Here is a 21,703-nt window from a genome sequence, read left to right as displayed (position 1 = left end):
AGGCAGGGTGAGTAAAGCAATAGGAGCACAAAACTTTTACACTACGGATCAGAGATACTTGTCGCCGATTGATGCACGCTTGGCAAAATCCTTTGGCACTTAGGCTCTTTACACATTGAATACATGCCTACTCTAGTTGGGCGGACATGCGTTACACACTAAACTTCACGAGATTTTTAAAACACCTGTAAAAGTCAAGCAGCTGTGGCAACATATTGGTTTGGCGTCTGAAGCTAGCTGAGCTGGCGCACGATCAATCCCCGCCCGAGCTTGGGCAGGGGGGTAGAGGTTGTCCTCTGCTCGTTTTGTGCAGCGAATCAAAATCTGCGGCTTGGCCTCCACGTCTCCAAGTCCAACCTTGGGCAGGCGGTGTGTAAAGACCCTTATTTCCCAAGCAAGCGGCCACTCTCGCAAATTCGCACCATCGATGGAGGCTTGACATTTGTACTGTCAAGTTAATATCCCGAGTTCTCTTGGTACTCGGCAAGAGGACAATGACGCTCGATGGCACTTTCGAGGCAAAGTGGGCACTTTCGAGGCAAAGTGGGCGATTGGAGCAAGCATGCATGATGCAATGTATTATGTACTATACAAGCGAACATTGTCCTAAGCTGACGGAGTAACTGTGCTGTTGGAAAAGCACGACGCTCGATCATATGGCGGTGCTGCCTGCAAGTAATCCTGTGCTTCTCATGATCATCCCTGATGACCACATTAGCCTGCTTGTGGGCTTGTTACTACTTGCGTGCTCTCTCCTCTTTGTGTGCAAGAGGCAAATTACATGTCTATGGCGCCCCACAAGTACCCCTTTGCCCCCTGGCAGCTTTGGCTTCCCATGGCTTGGAGAGACCCTCGAATTCAACCGTGCCCTCGTTGCCAATCACCTCGACGCCAGCTTCCTCCATCGCCGAACCACGAAATTGAGTTCCAAGACCTTCAAGACCCACATCCTCATGCGCCCCACTGCCATACTTCAGGGCGCTTCTGCTAATCGCTTCCTCGCCGCTGGCGAGAAACAGAACCTCATCCGCAACTCATGGGCCCCATCTGTGCTCCGCGTCGTGGGTGCTCATGCGCCTCCGGCAAAGCACGGACCTGCACATAGGCGGCTTCGCCATATCCTGTCCTCTTGTCTGTGTCCCCTTGCCCTCCAAAAGCTTGTAGGCAAGGCAGACATCATCACCCAAAAGCACTTTGCCAGTTGCTGGCGAGGCCAATCAGAGCTTTCCCTCTTCCCTCTTCTGAAGCTGCATACATTCCGGGTGGCATGCAGCTTGCTTGCCAGCATTGACGATGAAGCGATCGTCACCCGAATGTACCCTCTTTTCAACACATGGCTTGTAGGTATGATGGCTGTGCCCATCAATCTGCCAGGCACAACATACTACAAGTCACTCCAGGCAAGGAAGGCGCTGATACGCGAATTAAGCGACATAATACCACGCAGACAACAGGAATTAGGGCTCAAGGAGCAAAATTCTGAAGCAGATGAATGTGCAGGTGATATGGATGGGGAACAAAACGTATCCTCGGCCTCCACTGGCAGGGACGACTTACTGTCTATGCTTCTGAAAGCGCAAGACGAGAATGGAGGGTTTCTTGAGGAGGAGGAACTACAGGATTTGCTTCTCTTCATCCTCTTCGCTGGCCACGACACCACGACCGCCACTCTCGCTGCTGCCCTCAAACTTCTGGAGGCCAACCCAACTTCTTGCGACACTCTCTCACAAGGTAAACTGACCTCTCCTCGTCTGATAGATCTTTAAGGTCTCTTGGCATAGTTTCCTGCGAGTTAAAATTCTCTTCTTCTTTTTCTCTCTCTCTCTCTCTCTCTCTCTCTCGACTCCCACACATGCATGCGTGTGTGTGCGCGCACACACACACACACACACACACACACACACACAAGGTTAGGCCTTGGAGAATCTTCGTCTATATCTCACACGGGCATGGGAGGAGATGAGATCTTGGTGGGATGATTGAGCACCATAGATCTCGGGCTTTCGTGGATAATGTAAACTCGAGAAAAATGTAAACTCGGGTAACCGAGTTTACCTCCCCTCCCCGGGAGGCATGAACCCACAAATTGGGGTATGAGAGCCATTTGTCCTAATCACATCGTCCGTACACGTCACTTGTATAATTTAGACGTTTCCATGAAGTTTTGACATGCAAATGTATTGGGACGGGAAAAAGTAAACTTGGGTATTTTTGTAAACTCGTTACAAAAATACCCGAGTTTACTTTCACGCCTAATGTCGGGGTCCAAAATTGAAGGGAGCCTTTGATCCCATCTCCCATGCTCGTGTTAGATATAATTGAGTCTAAACAATGGGAAAGGGGCATTCCCAAGGGGAAAGAAGGTGTTCTTGCATGAGAAGTTTGGTAGGAGAGTATAATTTAGCGAAGGAGGCTAACCAACTCTGCCAGATGGGATCTCTTTCCTTTGTGTGATGATCCTTTCTATAGATCCTTTGATGTTATGCGCAAAAAGATCAAATGGAATGAGGGCAATGATAGAACAAATGCTCCACTGACTGCTCAACATCCTTACATCTAGGGCATAGACAATGTGACTTTAAGATTTTCTTTGCCTTAAAAGTCTTGTCCAAATGCCTTGGTGAATTAGCAGCCAGACTAGAGTAGCGTGCTGGATGGCCAAAAGGAATACATAGAAACATCGAAATGTGTAACTACATCTCTTGTTGAGAATAGTCTTGAGATCGGTTGGAAACTTCTGGCTCTGCCCATATCGTTTGTACATATTTGTAGCAATGTGCTTTAGAGATCTAGTTTTCACGCTAGTTTTGGGGTTGACAAAATTAGTAATAGTGTTCCTCAAAGATTGATCTTGTAAAAAATCATGTTGGAAGTGTTAGGAGAAATATTAAATATGTTAGTGAGAGAGACGTTAGAAAGCAAACGACCATCTTCATACACATCCTTCCACACCCAGATGCCTTCTTTGAAGCTTTTATGTGCTCTTCCATCCCGTGGGAGCTTTAACTTGACAACAAGGGGACCTATCGAGATTGAATCTTGGAGCCGGAGGATAGAGCCTAAGTTCTAAAGACTATCAAAAGGGAATTTCTTGTGGGATTTGAGTATATCCGATGATCTCCAAAATTGGTATATTAGATCAAATCCATAGGGTTTGAATGTAAGAGGGGATGTGATGATAACTCTCAGGGAAAAGCCTTTCCATGCTTTGTACTCTTGCAATGAAAACATACACTACTAGCATGTTTTGGCACTTGGGCGCTTTTTTGCGTCGCATAAGCAACAAAAGTAGTGTCGCTATAGAACCGTCGCATAAGCCTAGGAACTGCAAGATCCAATAGCTCTAAGGATCCATTTACCTGCTAACTTGATTGCAATTTTTTCAAGGTTGAGAAGAGGCAAGCCGCCACTTGCTTTAGGTAGACATCAGATGGCCCACTTGACTTTTGGAAGCTTGCCGTGTGTAGAGTCCCCTCCTTATTGCCAAAGAGACAATTTTGTTCATTTGCGGCTGAGAGATTTCCAACATATGAGAAAAAAAGAAATTAGAGGAGATAAAATGTAGTTTCTGAGAACGAATACTCTGGTAGGTAAAGAGGGTTGCATAAACTGCCAATAGAAGATCTTTCTCTTGAACTTGTCAAGGAACCACTCAAATCTTTGAGCAAACGTGACTTTAAAACCCATAGAAATACTGAAAAGCCTGAATATCTATCCATCCATATTAAGCTCTTGGCAACTAGCTTGTGTAATCATAGGATGTACTTCTCTACATGGCACCTTAACACCTGTTCTTGCATGGTTAATTACTAAACCACTGACTAGACAGAAGGTACATAAACAATCCCAAAAGTTTTTAATCGACATGTCATCATTAGAGATCAGACCATTCATGTCATTTGCAAATTGCTGCAAACACAGTCAGTCTCTACACCAATTTGTTTTTTAGTGTGTTATTAAACCTTGGCCCATACAATGAACCTTTTGAGAAAAATACTATCTATGAATTCTCCATTAATGGTATCTTGGCTACTACATGGCCAAGTAGGATATGTACAAACTTGATGAAGATCTTTCCTAACCCAACATCAAAAAGTGATTGCAAAATGAACTTCCACTCCATCCTATCATATGCAAAATGAACTTCCATTCCATCCTTGTCAAAATCAATTTTGAAAAGAACAAAGTTGTCCTAACCATTTTCAGCTAATGCACATTCCATACCCTCTCAAAGGAGTAATAATAGCATCAAGGATGAATTGAAAGCTTTTTGCTCCTTCGAAATGATGGTGTTTATAAGAGGGCTCAATCTCGTAGTTAGAGTGAGAGCAAAGATTTTGTGAATAGAAGTCAAATAGGAGATAGGTATTCAATTCGCAAAATCCTCCTCATCCCCTTTTTTTTATAAATTAGTTTAATAATCCCTTTGTTAAACTTGGTAGGAAGAGCCCATGTTCTAGTAGCTTCTTGTCATACTATCCAAGAGATAGGGAGATAGTGTAGAATTCATATGGAAGATCATCTACATACATGAGTTTTATCGGCTTTGAGTTTATTGATAGTGTCCCTGATCTCACCCATTTTTTATATTCATTAGGACAAGTAGTCTTGGGTTAGATGAGGTGGCAACACGAAAAAAGAAAGGAGCGTGAGTTCTCCATGGAGAAACTCCATTGGGCCAAAACGTTCTCGCTTATTTTTGAACCCACAACAACTCGCCTCGAAAATCCCTCACTACTGCTCACTTTTCTACGTGAATCACAATGCGTGCGGATTGAACTCCAACCATTGGACACACGGGTTGGAGCCCCATCACTAGGCTATAACTCAATGGTTGAAAGAAGAGCTGAAAATACAGATCATATTGTATTAACGCCTCTTGTGAACAAGGGGGGAGGAGGAAGGTGAAAAGCAAGCTCTCTGTCATTGTCAAACTCGTCTGAACCCGCCCTATGTGAAGCATTGAATTTTCTATTGGTTTTTTAGTTTGTAAGTGGGCCCTTCATTTAAGAGCATCATATGACTTCCTTTTCATTATTTTTCTTTTATAATGTCACATGGAAGTTCGTCTTGTTTATTTAGTTTTGAATGTAAGACTTCAAGTTAAAGTTTCTAACAAATAAAAAAGCATGGTTCTATATGAGGATCGCTTTGGTTTCTATACTCAAGCTTTTAATGTTTGCTTTTGCAAGAGCATGAAACCATATTCTTCCAAAAGAAGGATGGCAAGGAGGTCTTGGGGTGGGAGGACATACAAAAAATGAAGTATACATGGATGGTGATTCAAGAGAGCATGCGATTGATGCCACCTGTCTTTGGTGGTCTAAAGGAAGCCATGCAGGACCTCAATTTTGATGGATATCAAATTCCAAAAGGGTGGAAGGTATGTCCAAAGATTACCTTGAACGTGTCATGATTCTTGTTTACCTTTCAATATTTTTTTTTAAAAAAAAAATCACTTTGACCTCAAGTTTAGAAGTAATGAATTGCAAGACGTCAGCATAACACATAATTTTGCATAAACATAAAGAGATTCTATTAGAGAACATACTTTACATACAAAAACTACAACAACAGGCACACACTTCAAATGGATATGGCAATAGCTAGTGTTTGGGGTTGGGTGACAAAATTACATTTGTGACCATCAAAACACACCACTTTATGCAAGTTTTACCAATGACAGGGCATCAAAGGGTGACAAGTAGTTGAGAGAGAGAGAGAGAGAGAGAGAGAGAGAGATCAAGTTAGAATATATCAAGCATCTTCTAACTTGATCTCTCTCTCTCTCTCTCTCTCTCTCTCTCTCTCACACACACACACACACACACACACACACACACACACACAGAGTTTTCCATTGCTCTTGATGACATTAGTCACTTTAATGATTGCTCTAGGTAGCAAAAAATGAGACACTTTCTATGAGTCACCGAAGTTCAAAAAAGGAAGTACAACACCTAGACCATTGGTAGTCGGGGGGGGGGGGGAACGGGGGAACTATCATGGGGTTACAAAGGACTCAAAACACTTGGGCCATTGGTAGTCATAATAAGGGAGGCAAGTATAATGAGGTGGGAGACAAGCTTTATAGGTCATTTGTCTTATGCTGCATTGCGACGATCCATGTTGAGTACATAGGTAGATGTGCCAATAAAAAGACAAGTTTATGTTTAGGGATCGTTGAAACCCCAATATAATAAATGTATATGCATTCCACTAGCTACATGATGCGATAGATGGAGTAACTAGGAGCACAAAGCTTACATGTTGACTCTCAATTTGCTGCAGAATGGGTGCAAACCCTATTGGCCGTTTTGGAACTATCTCCCCCATGATAGACCCGTTGTTGGTGCACGAGTTTGTTACATGAAAATTGGATTTCTCTTTGTCATTTTTGCTATGAGGCATCACAAAGCGATCTCACCCTTTGCTAGAGATGTCCTTACTATACAGAATTCAATTGAGCTTCAATGGTTGGTTGACATGGACCACCGAAGCTACCGCAAGACCCCTCAAATTTTGACATTCCTATACGAGGACTTCTACTCTAGTACATAGTCTTGGTCTCTTGCTAGATGATCTAGACGGTTCAACCGCTTGTGGGGAGCACGAGTCAGAAGGATGAGCCGCAAACCCCCCCAACCCCCCCCCCCAAAAAAAAAAAAAAACACCCCACCCCGCATCTCTCACTTAACACATAGAGTGTAAGCACCCCATACTACTAGAGAGTTCTTATTTCTTATGCATTCACTTCATAAAACTTAGAGAATACACAAGAAACACCAAAGAGAGAGACGGAGATAATGATGGTGGAAGACGGCTAACCCCTCTCGGAGGAAAGCATTTGTGCTCAATCCAAGTTCCTTAAAAATTCTCGCAAATGCGAGAAACAAGAAAGGTACCGACGAGGGAGGAAGATATATCAATGGGCGAGGGGAAAAGGATGCTCTTTCCTCAGATAGGCGCCAACTCGTACCTAGGAATTGAAATCGTAATGACGGGCGAAGCTGAGATCAAGGGGTAGGGGGGCACTACAACCTCGCCGATCGAGAAGCTCCATCCACAAAAAGACGGAGGAAAGTCAATGAAACAAGCATCGATGGCTAAAGGCTTAGAGTTGGAGGTAAAGACCGTGAGGCAGGTGAGACACAGGGTAAGATTGTTACTAATGGAACCCAAGAGACAGATGGTACCTTAGCTCTTAAACTTGGCATAACTTTTGCAAGCATATTGAAGGGCCCTTATTCTAAGGAATCTGCAAATGGTTCTACAATTGAGGTATCCTATGATGGGGGACACAAACAACTAATGTGAGTAAAAAGACTCGACTAGAACATGAACTCATGAAAGAGGTCAGCAGACAGATGGAGATAGGCTCGCGGATAGAGGCTACAATGCTCTGAAGAAATCTCTTCCGTAGTAGGTGGAGGTCACGGAGGCTATTGTGGTGGCAATTCCACTAGCTCTTATTAAAAAAAAAACTTGCTATCGCTTGTGGTTGGCTTCAGTGGGAGAGTCCCGAATAGATATGAGCTGATTCAATGTGTTCAGGGACCACAGGTTGTTGGGCATGGAGGAGCAATCAAAAATATTACTTACCTTGCTAAGGGTTTCCGCTCAGTCAGATTCAAGGACGAATCGGATGTCTCAAAGATCCTCGATACAGGTCCCCTTACTTTTAACAGGACAATTGTTTGTGGAACCAATATTTCACTTTGTGGAATCTCTCCAGGGGATCCATCCAATTTTGTGGGCCTACCTAGCTGGCTTTGGGATAACATCAAGATGCTTGCGAGCCAATTGGGAACCCCTCTATTTATTCCTAACAAAAGGGGATTTGGTAGGGCCTCCAACCGAGTATGTATAGACTGGAATGTTTCTAAGACACCACCAAAGAGCATGGTAATCAAGGTTGGAGCTAGGCTCATAACTATCCCTCTCAATTTCGGGACCTACTTCGGGGCATGCTTTGAGTGCAATAAATTTGGTCACTTTGCCAAGGGTTGCCCCATGAAGGCTAAAGAAATTACTTATCCCAAAGCGCATGATTTTACTGTAGGGGATGGTAACCAAGACCGTGGTAGGGATGTAGTTGTGGACGAGAGTGAGAAACAGGAAAAGAAAGAGGCCATGAAGTGCGTCAAAGTAGATGTGCTAATGCAGGTGGAGAAGCACGGTGTCACACTACAATCCGCTAATCACCCAAGAAATAAAAATACTCTTATCTTTCCTGCACGTCCACATAAACCCCTAACTTTCTCAACTACATTAGCCGTGCAAGTCCCAGGGTTGAAGAGGGTAAAGAGAGTGAAGGTGGTAGCAAGAGAATCCATGATTATGGAAGGTCCTAGTGCCTTAAAATGCACGTCTCCTCCCCCCGCCACACTAAAAGGAGGGACTCCTTGCATTCCTCTCTACAATCCCTTTGTAGTGTTGCTCGGAGAAAATCCCCTCGATGCTAAAGAGCCACTAGATTCCCCTGGGTCTACAACTGCGAAGAATGGACATGCGTCGGATGTTGAGGAATTCATGCCCCTTTCTTAGTAATAAAAGAGTTTGCTATCCAATCATGGAATGTGAAAGGGATAAAGACTCAAAAGAAGTGCTCTATCTTTTGGGAGGAAGTTAGAAAAGGCACAAATATCAACTGTTGGGCAATCCAAGAGCATCACCTCGATGCTTCCAGCAAAAGAAAGCAAGCTCTAGAAAAGAAACTTGTCTTCTATGGAGAATGGCATGACTGGTGCAGTGGTGTACTTTCTATTTTCGACAGAGACCTAGAGCCAAAGGTGGTTTTCAATCATCCTTCTGGGAGAGCTATAGGAGTCGGGATCAAATGGGCGGTCAGCATATTACCATCATTAACATCTACATACCATGCTCAATGAAAGAAAGAGCAAAGCTATGGAAGCAACTAGAAGAGATCCAAATCAAGGGGAATGGATTCTTGTGGGAGACTTTAATATGGTAGAGAAGAGAAAGGTCAGAACAGGCTCATCGACTATGCTAGCTGGATCGGAAAGATCCAAATGGCTAAGCCTGTGTGAGAAGAGGGCACTCAAGGATATGTGGGAGGTAGGGCCTTGGAATAGCACGCAAAGGTTCACGTACACCAGTTTGCAGTACGTCGGTATAGCGTCTCGGATGGATCATTGCTAGTGCTCACATCAAGCCAATTGGTTCTCGTCATCATGTGAGATGAAGGTAATATCCTCAAAGTGCTTGTTGGATCACTTGCCTATAAACATTAATCTAAACAAAAACCAAAGGAGAAGATCATTGTCCACAAGGGTCTAAGAAGATGCTCCCGACATTGATGCATTTGCTCCGAGACCCCCTTTTCAAAAGCTTGGCGTTGAAAGCATTGCGAGCAAGCCCCAAAAAATGTGGGTGCGGCTAGCCCAAGGGCCTTAGATATCTTCACCAAGAGTATTCAGAAAGCAATCAAAACCGTAGGTCATAAGGAAGAAGCACCAAGAGGCACGCCAAAAGCAACTCACTGACGATTTTGAGTTGTTAAACTCTCATCGGAATCGGAGCATAAAAGTTGGCTTTAAGCCAAAAATAACCTGGCGGACTACAAAATGGAGGAGGTAAGGAAAGCCAAAATCCTATCCAGAGAAACGTTCCTCCAACCAAAGGAGGCTAATCAAACCCATTTTTACAGAGCCCTCAAAGTCGAGAGAAATCAAACCATTTTCCATTCGCTCACCAATGGGGCAGGAAATGATATAAAGGACCCAAATGAAATGGCCCCTATAATGTTGCATCACCTTCGACAAATCATTGGTCAACCGGAGATTCGGTCCTCATAAGTGGACAAAGTCAGAGCTACTCTTTTGGGAACTATAAAAAAATGGTATCCATCTCTGAGGCTAACCTCTCGGAGAGGGAGATCATTGAGGAAGAATGATCGCTCGTGATGCAAGCCTTAGGCAAAGAGAGACCCCCCCGGATGGGATGGTTAAACCGCTGAGTTCTTTAAGGAATACTGGGACAAGAGAGAGTAGTGGAAGGGTTTGAGGTCAAGAGATCCTTCAAACAGGGATTCCCTCAACGTTCTCCATCGGATCCCATACTCTAGTATCATTGCTGGAGGATAGTGCCATGAGAGGGGAGATTCAAGGGGTGTCTCTACCTAACAACACTCAACTGCTTGCTAAACTTTTTGCAGATGACTTGTTGCTCTTTCTTAAATCTTGCCCCCAGGTTGTTAGAAAGGCTCTAGAGATTTTGTAAACATTTTCCATTGCCTCAGGTTCAAAGTGCAGTATCAAAAAATCAAGATTGATCTCTCTCTCTCTCTCTCTCAGAGTGACTCATTCGATCCCACATTGTGGTCCGGGGAAATTGTGTCCAAAGGGAAAATATTTCGGCACCTTGGAGCCCCACTAGGGGTTGCTGTAACCCATAAGCAAAAATTCACTTGGATCATGGAGACAATTAGAAGCAAGATGTGCAGATGGCAATATGTGATTCTTCCCTTTGCGAGCAGAGTGAAAGTGATTAACACTTTTATGCTCCCGTTTATAGCTTTCAATGGTCTGCTGCTTAAGCTAGTTAAATGAAATTGGAAGGATTTCCTCAAACCAATTAAAAGGTTCTTGTGGAAGAGAAACACTAAAGACTCAACACCATGGCAGTGGGCTAGTTGGAAAACAGTTACGAGACCCATGGATCAAGGCGGTCTTGGGATTCTAAATCCTAGAACCCATGTGGAGGCCTAGTGTGCTAAGTTCGTGGCTGCACTCGTGAATCAAAACCAATCTTGGGCTATTATGGCCAAGGCCTTGATGGACAATGCCAAGCTCTACTCAACAAGTGGTTAGTGGAAAGGGCTCGAGGTACATGACAAACTACTTGCCCCCCCGTGGACTAGCTGAAGCTAGGGGGCTCGAGGGGCGAGCTTGCTTGGAAATGTAACAGAGAAACGGAGACTTTAGAGTGCGGAGAACTTGCAAGGTATTGTCACAACTCCATTACTCATTGGTCCCCATGGCTGTCTAAGGTGAGAAGCATCCTCTTAAACCCATTCTGGAGGGAAGTTGCTAGAAAGATCAACAACAAAGGTGTTAAACATTTGGGCCACTTGTGGGATTATAGTAGTACTGGTGGAAAGAAATTGACCAAATGGTTCTCCAATAGAATATGAATGGTAATGAGAGACTACTGATTAGTAGAGTCCTTGAAAGGCTGGATAATTGGGGCCTCCCTAGCTGCAAGTCTACTGAGTTTGGGTAGAAAGCCTGACGCTGGCCTAAGGATAGAAACTTCTTTAAACCTCAAACTAAAGAAGTCTATCTCACACTTATGGCATTGACAGATTGGTTCCTTCCCCTGAACAAACAGTGGGGAATGAACTGGCAAGAAACAAGATGGGTGACAATTACCAAGAACATCTGGTGCCCACAATTGCCTCATGATATGAAGGTCTTCCTCTAGAAGGTACTGTGCGGAGCCTTGCCGGCTGGGGTGAAGGTTCTTGCTAGAGGGATCGGCCTAGATACATGCTCTCAATGCAAAAGGGCCAGTGAAGACCTCTCATATCCCTTCAAGAAATGCATGACGATATGCAATCTAGCAGGAATAATCTGCAAGTGGGTCCAAAGGACTTGGAAGATATGTTTGCTCTTCTTATGGGAGGAAAGGCTCTTAAGAGTCATGAGCTGCTAATTGCAACACAAATTATCAGATATTGCTACTTCAAAAAGATCTGGAAGACTAGGAACAATCGAGAATTCAATAACGCCATGGAAACAACCAAGTTTATGGAAATAGTTCGAGAAAGCAGGAGGATGATTCTAGCCCTCCGAAAATGGAAGAACTCGGACGAGTGGATCAAGCTAATGAACATCGTAGTAACTGGCTTGCTAGGTTAAAGATGGGGCCCTTCTGTGGTGGCTCCCCTGTCAGTCGATGTATCCATGGTCTCCTTGTGATGTCATGGCTCAATACGAGCATGTCAAGACTTTGAAATTTTTTGGGTTGATCAATATAATCCACTCACCATTGTGAGTTTTGCCAAAAAAAATATATTTGAGCTTAGTTACAATCAAACCAAGAGTGAGTTTAGGTCGACCCAAACCCCCAGATCATGCAAGATGTACATGAGTACACATGCATTAAAAAACACCTACAAAAACATAAGTACAGCCTTCTAATGTCTACAATATCAACCAATCGTTGCCATTTAGTAGTTGTCCATTTTTGTGGCCACATCCATTCTACACACACACACACACACACACACACACACACACACACATATATATATATATATATATATATATATATATATATAGAGAGAGAGAGAGAGAGAGAGAGAGAGAGAGATGGCTGTTTGAAGGGGAGAAGGAGGAATCACATAAACGTGAGCATATTCTTGGCAATCATGGTATAGGTCAAGTGTAAATATAGATCTGAGGAAGGGGCCACTTGGAAAAACATTAGTGTTCTTTAGGAGAAATCCCACTTTTGCTTTGAAGGACAAAAAATCGCTTCCAAGGGGGGAGTAATTTCAAGCCAAAGGTAGCAGGGCAAGGGGCCCAATGGGAACTTGTCATGGGGCCTCAACACTATATATAGGGAAGAGGTAGGATGAGAGGAGCATGTTGGTTCCCAGTCTTCCCTTGGCCTTTCAATTAGTGTCAAGAAATAAGATACTGCCTAGTGTTTGTAGGTTGTATATATACTGAGCACACTTGGTTGAATGCAATATTTCAAGAAATGAAAAAAATGAATTATGGGTTGATAGGGACCAAGGCATGCAACATGAAAAGGGTTTTTCTTTAGCCACGAGGCTAGCATGGACATGATGCTTTGATCCTTGACTTATTCACATATATCAAGAGGAGAGAGCAAGTGGAGTGCATTCCTACCTGTGAGTGAAGAGAGAGGAGAGGGGAGTGCAATTTTTAGCATGTAGCTTTAGTCCTTCAATTTTCAAGACCTTAAGCTTTTCCTAATGGTTCCTTGTACATATCAAAATTTGCATGTATGGATGGCTCTTGAGGGGGTGGTTTCACTTAATAAAACTATGTGACTAACATGAGTACAACAGAAGGGGTTAGTAAGTTTTGTTTTTTCTCACAATTTTACGTACATATGGGTAATGTTAAATGGAATTGGGAAAAAAAAGTCCAAATTTAATAGGAAAAGGGTGTGTTTTATTTGTCAAAAATTCACGGATAAAGAGTTTTATAAATAATCCTTGAACACACGCAATATATGCAATTTATACATAGTGATCTTCGAGAGGAATGGCTCATTGTGAATACGTACATTGATAGTGTGGTGGGAGTTGCCTTTGGCATTGTTTGTGTGTGGGCCTATTGTAAGGTTGTTGGTGATATACTATAGCAACCCACTCAATGTGAGCATTGCTATAATTTTCATTTTTATTTTTGCATGTAGTCACTGCTCAAAAGCGACCATTTTCTCCACCTTGGGTTTTCCAAGCAACCTACTTAGATCTTGGGCTAATTGAAAAACCTAAGCCATACATCCAAATTTCTATCTAAGATGCTCAAATTTTAAAACTTACAAAATTAAAACCGTGACTTTTTGTTGTGATCGGGAAACTTACACTGGACATGTGAGCTTAGTAGTTTTCCATTATATGATGAGGTAATGTGTTTGGCCATATATTCATATTTGTGCTAATTGAATGCAAAAGTAAAAATTTCTTTTGTTGCTTGCTAATTGAAACTTTGATCTATACAATAACACCTTGAATAGAACTTTGTTGCAAAAATTCTTAATTGTATCATTTTCTAAGTCAATAACGATTTATATTTTTTGAAATGACATTTTTAAATACGTTGGAAACATCGAGCTCATTAGTCTTTTTTTGCAAAAATGCGCAGATGTTTTATAGTACTACCATAACACATCATGATGAGAAGTACTTTTCGGAACCGACAAAGTTTGACCCTGCTAGGTTTGATCAGACTAAGAAGAAAGATGGAACTTTTCTTACACCGTTTGCATACATTCCATTTGGTATTGGCCCACACTCTTGTCCAGGTAACGAGTTCGCAAGAATGACTACTTGCATCTTCCTATATCATCTTGTGAGGCATTTCAAGTGGATGTCCAAGGACCCCCATGAGTCTTTCTCTGTATTTCCCATGCCTAAGCTTACAAAGGGATACCTTGCTACGATTCTTGAAAGGACCTCCTAACTTCCATGGGTTCCAAAATGCCCTTTCCACCTTAACTTTTGGAATACAAGCTTCTTAAGGAAACTTTTAGATGGTGTACTGTATTATAGGAAAAGGAAACTTTTTTTTTTTTTTGGGTTGGGGGCAAAACTCTCAATTGTGAGTAGATTATATTAATATAGAAAATAAATTACAAGTTTCCATTGTCAATTGTAGCATCTCTTGGGAATGGGAAGATGATGCCAAAATGGAGGCTTTCACAATTTTCTTTTGGGAAGAGCGTGATAGTGAGACTAGTAGTTGAATAATAGTGGGGACCTTCCCTAGCTAGATAAGAGACTTTGAGACCATATTTGAAGTGCTTCCTATTCCAACCATAGCCCCTTCTTCTCATTAAAACCATCTCCAAAGAAAGAATCAAACAATCTTCAAGGTATATGTCAAATCTAGTAATGTGTATACTTTGATTGAAGTCCTTCTAGATTTGTGGAAAGGACTCAATGACTAATGATTGCATGAAGCATAGATTGGATAAATAGTTACTTGAACCTACACCTCGTTTTAGGGGTGGCTCCCTAGATAGCCAGTGTAATTATGGTCTCTGGATGATGTCATGGCTCGATACGAGCATGGCAAGTTCTTGTAATTTTTTGGCATGATCGATATAATTTACTCACAATGGTGAGTTTTGCTATAAAAAAAAAGAGTTACTTGAACCTACACCTATGGAAGAGATAAAAACACCTTTGCCTATAAATATATATCTTATGTGGATGATGCCATAACAAAGGGCAATGCTACCAAACATTTCTAGTGATCTTTGATATCGAGATATGAGTAAGTATACCAACAAAGACCACCTAAGAGAAATGGGGAAGATTAGCTCTGATGAAATTTGCAAGGGTTTTCCAACTTGTAGGTGGGAGGCTTGAGAAACCTATGGGGATGTTTGAAAACATTAAGGTCACTAGCTATAATGTGCATTACATGCACACCTTTGCAATAGTGGCCTTTGGAAGGGATGACATTATATGAGGTGGTCCTTTCATGAGGTAACAACAAGAGTCAACCTCACGAGTCACAACCCACGACTATAGAGATGCAGAGCATATACGAGTAGCCACCTTTGAATCGGCTAAAACATTGGCCTTCAGTGGGCAAAGTGAATTCCATGAGCGAAAGTATAATCTTTTTCTTGTCCAAGAGGATGCAATTGATTTGGTAGCAAGAAACATAACAAAAAATGATGTTGAGGTCACCTTGAAGGATGATATGTCTACCATCAAAACTTTGAACACACGATAGACACTTGTGCACTTGAGTTGCAGAACTTTTTTTGTAAAAAATATGGCTAAGGTGTAGTGTGTGTTGGGAGGGTATTTTTAATCAAAGACCTTGTGGGAATAGAAATGGAAATGTGGCTAAAACAACAAGTGAGGTCACATTTGTTTTTAATCATATGAAGATAAACACCTCAAGGAAAGAGAAAGATGTAGATAAAAGAAATTACTGTCAAAGGAAGTCAAATGACATAGAGAGGTTGGGAAAAAAATGTAATGTCTGCTTTATGTGGAAGCCTATGACTACATTAAAAGGAAAATTCAATACAAAAAAGAGATGGGTTTCAAAATGTAAACACGATGCAACAGAAAAAGAGATAGGTGTCTAAATGTAACCGATCTTGCAAAGAGAGAGATCAACCTCATCCACAAAACAAAACCCAAAAAAAAAACCAAAGATTGTAACAAATGCGGCCTCTTCAAAGGTTGTATGCATGATAGGGTGAACCCATTTTCAGTAGTTTCTTGCACCTGGACTATCAAAAAACAGTCTGTTTTTTGACACTAATATGTACATTTGAATTTCTTGCTTACTTTGAAGAGACAATATTTGGTGGCCACACAAAACACATAGTGTAAACAATGGAAGGTTCTGATCTTCAACTCTTTAAACCAAAATGGAAATTTTAGTGTGCGGTTCAGCCTATCACGAATGGTTACAACATTGTGACCTTGATGAACAAATACCTATAACCTTATATGAGCTTCTTTGCTTAACTTTCCCTTTTGCACATCAATTGTTCACTTGACAAGTAATATAATTCGATTTATTGACACTTTTTTAGATCTTTATGGAATTACTATTCATTTTTTATTGTTAAGATTTATATTTACAAAAATTTAAATTTTCTACACCAGATATCTAATGATTTAGAATTTAAGTTACAAGATCCACCAATGGTCATTTGATAGATTATGGTCCAAAGAATGTGACCATGCAAAAAAGTTAAATCTTTAACGATTCATTTTTTTTAAAGATCTAGTTCAAAAAATAACAAAGACTGCTTAGAGGATCTTCAGAGAGTTTTTAGAAAATCTCTAATAAATAATGTACATTGCCACTCATTTTGATTTTCATGTATCTTATGACTCTTTACTGTAAGGTCCTCATGGAAAAAAAAGTGAGTCAATTTGAGTAGGGAAAGGTACTTTTCCACTATTTTAATTTGTTTCACATGCACCATTTACTTGAGGTGTGCCTCCTTAGGTTTGGTAAAGTCCCCATCTTAGGAATTTTGACACTTGTTCATATAACAACTCTCCAAATCCTAGTTGGCTAGTCCACTTCATACAAGGAGTCCGCCACATCACCAAAAGGCCATGTCATCACTCCATGTCACCTTCCATATCACCATAGTCAACAATTTGACCTCAACACTTGGCTTGTCATGTCATTATAAATTGCAAGCCACCCACCACGCTCAAGTGCCACCTTGCATGCCACCTCACTTCAAATGCCATGTCATCTACCACCTCATGTGTCACTTGTCTATGGTGCTTGCATGGCTTGTCACATCACTCGCCACCAAGCATGCCACATCACCACCTCTCCAACTCATTATTTACCTTTTTTCCACCTTATCAATTCATGTCACCATTTTGACATGTCAAATGAGGGGATCCCATCCGCCATATCATCTTTTCACCTATACAATCCATGTCATCAGTCATCCACTCCACCTCGCCACATAGACGACCATGTCATCTATACATGACCACTTCAACAGCCACATCACTTATTTTTAATTTTTTAAAATTACTTGAAATGAATAAAAAGTTAACTAGATGTGACACCTGTTAGCAAGCTCACACCTCTCATAATGGGTGCCTTTAGCAAGTTTCATATGGTATCGCTAGATGTAGAGCATTTTAGTAGCCCATCAATGCAATGTATTCACCTCATTTCTTTGAGTGGATCTCCCTCGCTTGCTCTTGAGCACCCTTTGGAGTTGGCAATGGGAGTCACTTAGTGCATCTGGTGCCAAATGACGTGTATGCATCTTTGTAGAGAGACGTACTTTAGTGACATTGATCTTCCCTTACGTATTCAGGTGCTTGGGTGCTTGAGCATTTATTATTGTTGGGTCTTTAATTAAGGATAAATTTTAAATCGGCATCGAGGACACTTTGGCAAAGGCCAAAAAATTCCATTTGATAAATGGAATGAACTATGAGAAGAAAAGAATCTTTGATCAAGAATCCGACAAGGCAATTTGAGGAAGAAACTTTATCACCAATCCAGAAAGGAAACTTCAAGGAAGAAACCCCAATTCCAACAAAAGTCCAAATCACCATTTAGACCTTCTCTAGACACCATTTTGCATGGTTTCAAAGAGAGAGAAAATATTAGAATTTCATCATTGTCGATGCAGTAAACAAGGGAGCTTGTTTTGGTTGTGGCCAGATGGGCCACTAAATTAAAGACTACCTAAAGAAGAAAACCAAGAAATTGCAAGGATGCCCTTTGGTTCATATTCATGAGATCTCAAGTAACGCTGATGTTATTCAAGTTGAAATCCATCATTTAGCACATAGTTCATGCACTAATTGTACATTTAACACTAAACTGTTTGATAAGCACAATTTTCCTAGTTTTTCCCAGGAAGATAAATAGTCATGGTGTGACCATACTCCTTGATAATGGAAGCTCACATAATTTTGTGGACACAAAATTGTACAAAAATTGCACCTAGAGGTGGGGGACAATGACCATGAGTATGATGTGGAGATGGCTCAAGGTGAAGCTACAAATATATGGAATCAAATGGTTCCTAGCTTCACACTCAAGCTAGGTGATTACAAACAAAACCTAGATTTTCATGGTTTTTTGATAAACAAGATACATTGAATATAGACTATGTATATCACTCTCTTGTTTTTGTTAAATAAGATATGCCTTATGTATGTGTTTTTCTTTCCAATTAGATTTTTGTAAATAATGGGTTTGCAATACCAATTGTCACTGCTTTAAAAATGTTCAAAGATACAAAGTCTTTTGATACGGACTTCTATCATTGTATAGCATCTGCATGGTTTGATTCATTAGTGCTTGGTACTTTTAGCACCAAATATTGTAGAAATGTTTCATGCTATTTTGTTGAACTTTGGGATTCTGAAGAGTCCACCTATATCCAAGAAATCATGACTGATCTCAAAGATGTTTTTCGTGATAATCTACCTTCTGGCTCGATGAGTTCGTATGTGCACGGATGTGTGCGTGCGTGCGTGGTGCGGTCCGTGCAGGGAAGGGGAGAAGCACATGTCATAATAATCAATATCTAATTCTCCTAAATGATTTTCTCATGTTAAACTGATCATTTAATATGGGGAAGTGCGAGGGGAGAAAAAGCTAGAATATTGGTTAAGTTAGCAGACCAGCCACAGTAGGGATCCAAAGGAGGAAAAATAGGGATCCAAAGGGGGGGGGGCATCTGCAAAAGAGCCATGTGCAAAAATGGGCTAAAAAGACCCTAAAGTTCAGCCCATTAAGACTTCCAAAATGCTAAGGTTCCAAAATTCAAAGGTTGTGTCCAAAGGTCAACCATAGGGGAATTGGATGCTTTGTGTGTGTACAAAAAAGTCTTTACAATCCCTACTTAGGAGGGGGCGAGCCTTGCATGTAGGGGATGAGAGAGAAAGCCACACACACACACACACACACACACACACACACACACAAGCTCCCTTTACACAAAGGGAATGAGGGACACATGTCAGCTCCCTAGCCCAGATGCCCACAAGGTGTACCCAATTTCTATTGGATGGCCTTGGAGGTGGACCAATGAGAATTAGGCTAGAGTAAATCTAGTTTAATTAATTTAATTAATTAGGCTAGAGTAAATTTATTGGATGGCCTTGGAGGTGGACCAATGAGAATTAGGCTAGAGTAAATCTAGTTTAATTAATTTAAAAAACACTTAATAAAAGAACCAATGAGAATTAAGTCCTCTAGAAGACTATTGGATAGTCTCCCAAGGGATCCAATGAGCATTCAGCAGCCCAATGGCTTGCCTAATTCCTATTGGCTAGGAGGCAAAGGGGTCCAATGAGAGTTTAGTTGAATTATTAAATTACCTAAAGCTTTCACAAAAGGGGAAAGGGGGACACATGTCAGAAGGCTATCACTTATGCTGCTTAATTGTCATTGGCTAGCCCTAGGGAGGTCCGATGAGAGGACAGCAAGAGCAAATAGCAAGGGGGCTCGCCCAAAAGAGAGAGGGGGCTGATTTTTGCAAGGCATTATCACACACACACTCACACAATCTCATGTGTGAAGTAAAGAAGACTCTCTCTCCTTCTCAAGCTTTAATGGAAAGCTTATCACCTACTCCAAGCTTGTGAGAAGGGAGGCCTACACCAACAACTCTTGGCCTTGGGATGCAAATCCAACCAAGAGCCAAGCTTCAATGCATGCTCATCTCCTCTACCATACTAATTACTAAGCTAAGCTATGCTAATATGAGTGATTATGTGAGGAGATGTACATCTTTCTCGTAGGAATACTCCTTCTTCCTCTCAATCTACTCTCATACCCTGCTAGCTCTCACTATCTTTGAAGGTGTGTGAGGTCTTGGGTCTGAGACCGGGGATAATTGATGTTGTGTTTGCTAAGTGTTTTTCTTAGTACATGAAGCTTTCATCTTCATTGCACTAGCTAGTCTTAAAGGAACACAAAGAATTGTATTGTACAATGTCTTTCTTGATGGGAGAAACCATAATACAAAGCCTTTTGGAGGGGGGACCGGCTCCATGCAAATCCGGTCCTCAACTTTTGTCAATAGCTTAATTTCTCTCTCTTTTGAAAGTATTGTTCATGCTATCTAACCAGGTGTTATGCTTTTTGTTGCTCTCTCCACCCAAGCACTCTTGTAATTCTCATTAGGAATCTATTCTAATGAAATGCCCACTATGTTCATGCTAATTTCCGCTACACACAAGTTTTTAGGCCATTAAATGTTACATTGGTATTAGAGCACAAGGTTTCTCTTTTCTTGCTCAAGAAGGGAGGTCCTCAAGCTAGCTATAAATGGTTGGTATTATTAATTACCTGTGAGTAAGTAGAATAGGGATTTTTCAGCCTTGCAGTGCGCCTGCCTTCGTGCAGTTAACGGGGCATCACTGTCGAGAGCTATGGTCTTAATAGTGGATTCCTACGGGGCTTGCCTATGGCTTAACCACTTTTGAGCTATTAGAAGCTTGACAGGAGCCGGTGCTGTTTTGGTGTTGAATGACCCTCTCTTCTATTCCTTGCAATTAATTGTATTCGAGCCTCGGGTACAGTAGCTTGAGTGCTTTTTCTAAAGGGGTAAAGAGGAGTAGCAACTAGGGCTTGAAGTGCCAAAGTACACCTAAAAAGTTTACACCTAAAAGTTGTTAGAATGGCTGACAATAGTAAAGAGAGTGAAATTAATGTTGATAACTTTGGTTTTGCTAATGAGCAAGCTACTAATGATGCTCTGATGCTTGTTAACTATCTTGTTTATAGGCTTCAACAAGCCATGGAAAATCCATCTCTCCAAAGTGAAGTGCAACGGCAGCTCCGTGCTCATGGGATTCTCCAAGCTCATCACCATGATGAGAGAACAGGGCTCAAGAATTTACTTCTTGATGATGCATCTCCTTCCCAAAGGAGAACTCAAGAGCCTCCACCGAAGGAACGAGAAACAAGTGAGTCTCCCGCCACCTCGAGCGGAGAAGACCATCGCACCCTTCTCCACACCATAATTCAAAGAGGGATGATAAAAAGCAAGAGAAGAAAAAGGTGAGAAAGAGGACACCCTCTTCTCCATCTTCTTCATCCTCTTCCTCTTATGAAAGTGATGGTGAAGACGACGACGATCAAGACAAGAAAAAGGCGAGAAAGAGGTCACCCTCTTCTCCACCTTCTTCAAATTCTTCACCTTCTGAAGAAAGTGATGGTGCAACATTTGAACCATCAAAAAGAAGAGGCCATAAGAAATCCTATGCCGCATAGAAGAGGTCGTCCAAGCTGAAGAAGTTCAAAGAGGGAGGGAAGAGCATCTCTTTCCTTACCTATGATGGCACCTTTGGTGCTGCGGACAAAGTCTTGGCCTTTATCCAACAGTTTGATGCGGCGTTCGGAGATGAGGGCTTCACGGAGTCCTCTAAGCTACGCCATGTAGCTATGCACTTTCAAAAGTCCGCCAGGCAATGGTGGTCTAGCCTACGAGCCAACGG

The 21,703-nt window shown here is 41.7% G+C and overlaps 1 protein-coding gene across 1 annotated transcript; it reads left to right on the top strand.

Moving 5' to 3' along the window:
• The first annotated feature begins 447 nt into the window (after positions 1 to 447).
• On the top strand, positions 448 to 14,249 carry LOC147461383 (taxane 13-alpha-hydroxylase-like). The gene is made up of 3 exons (XM_086508949.1): positions 448 to 1,731; positions 5,193 to 5,383; positions 13,869 to 14,249. The coding sequence occupies exons 1-3, from the start codon at positions 657 to 659 to the stop codon at positions 14,184 to 14,186; spliced, it is 1,584 nt and encodes a 527-aa protein (XP_086365075.1). The 5' UTR covers positions 448 to 656; the 3' UTR covers positions 14,187 to 14,249.
• The last annotated feature ends 7,454 nt before the right edge of the window (positions 14,250 to 21,703 follow it).

The sequence above is a fragment of the Adiantum capillus-veneris genome, chromosome 3, assembly GCF_014529385.1.
Source record: "Adiantum capillus-veneris isolate H3 chromosome 3, ASM1452938v2, whole genome shotgun sequence".
Classification (NCBI taxonomy): domain Eukaryota; kingdom Viridiplantae; phylum Streptophyta; class Polypodiopsida; order Polypodiales; family Pteridaceae; genus Adiantum; species Adiantum capillus-veneris.
Note: the sequence above shows the minus strand (reverse complement) of the source record. Positions and strands in the feature narration are given on the sequence as shown.

What these genes read in the sequence shown, in the direction of transcription:
- LOC147461383 (XM_086508949.1), top strand. Translation starts at nt 657, where the DNA reads ATGGCGGTGCTGCCTGCAAGTAATCCTGTGCTTCTCATGATCATCCCT. An exon ending in TTGCGACACTCTCTCACAAG is followed by an intron (nt 1,732 to 5,192) that starts GTAAACTGACCT and finishes TGCTTTTGCAAG; the next exon opens with AGCATGAAACCATATTCTTC. An exon ending in AAATTCCAAAAGGGTGGAAG is followed by an intron (nt 5,384 to 13,868) that starts GTATGTCCAAAG and finishes AAAAATGCGCAG; the next exon opens with ATGTTTTATAGTACTACCAT.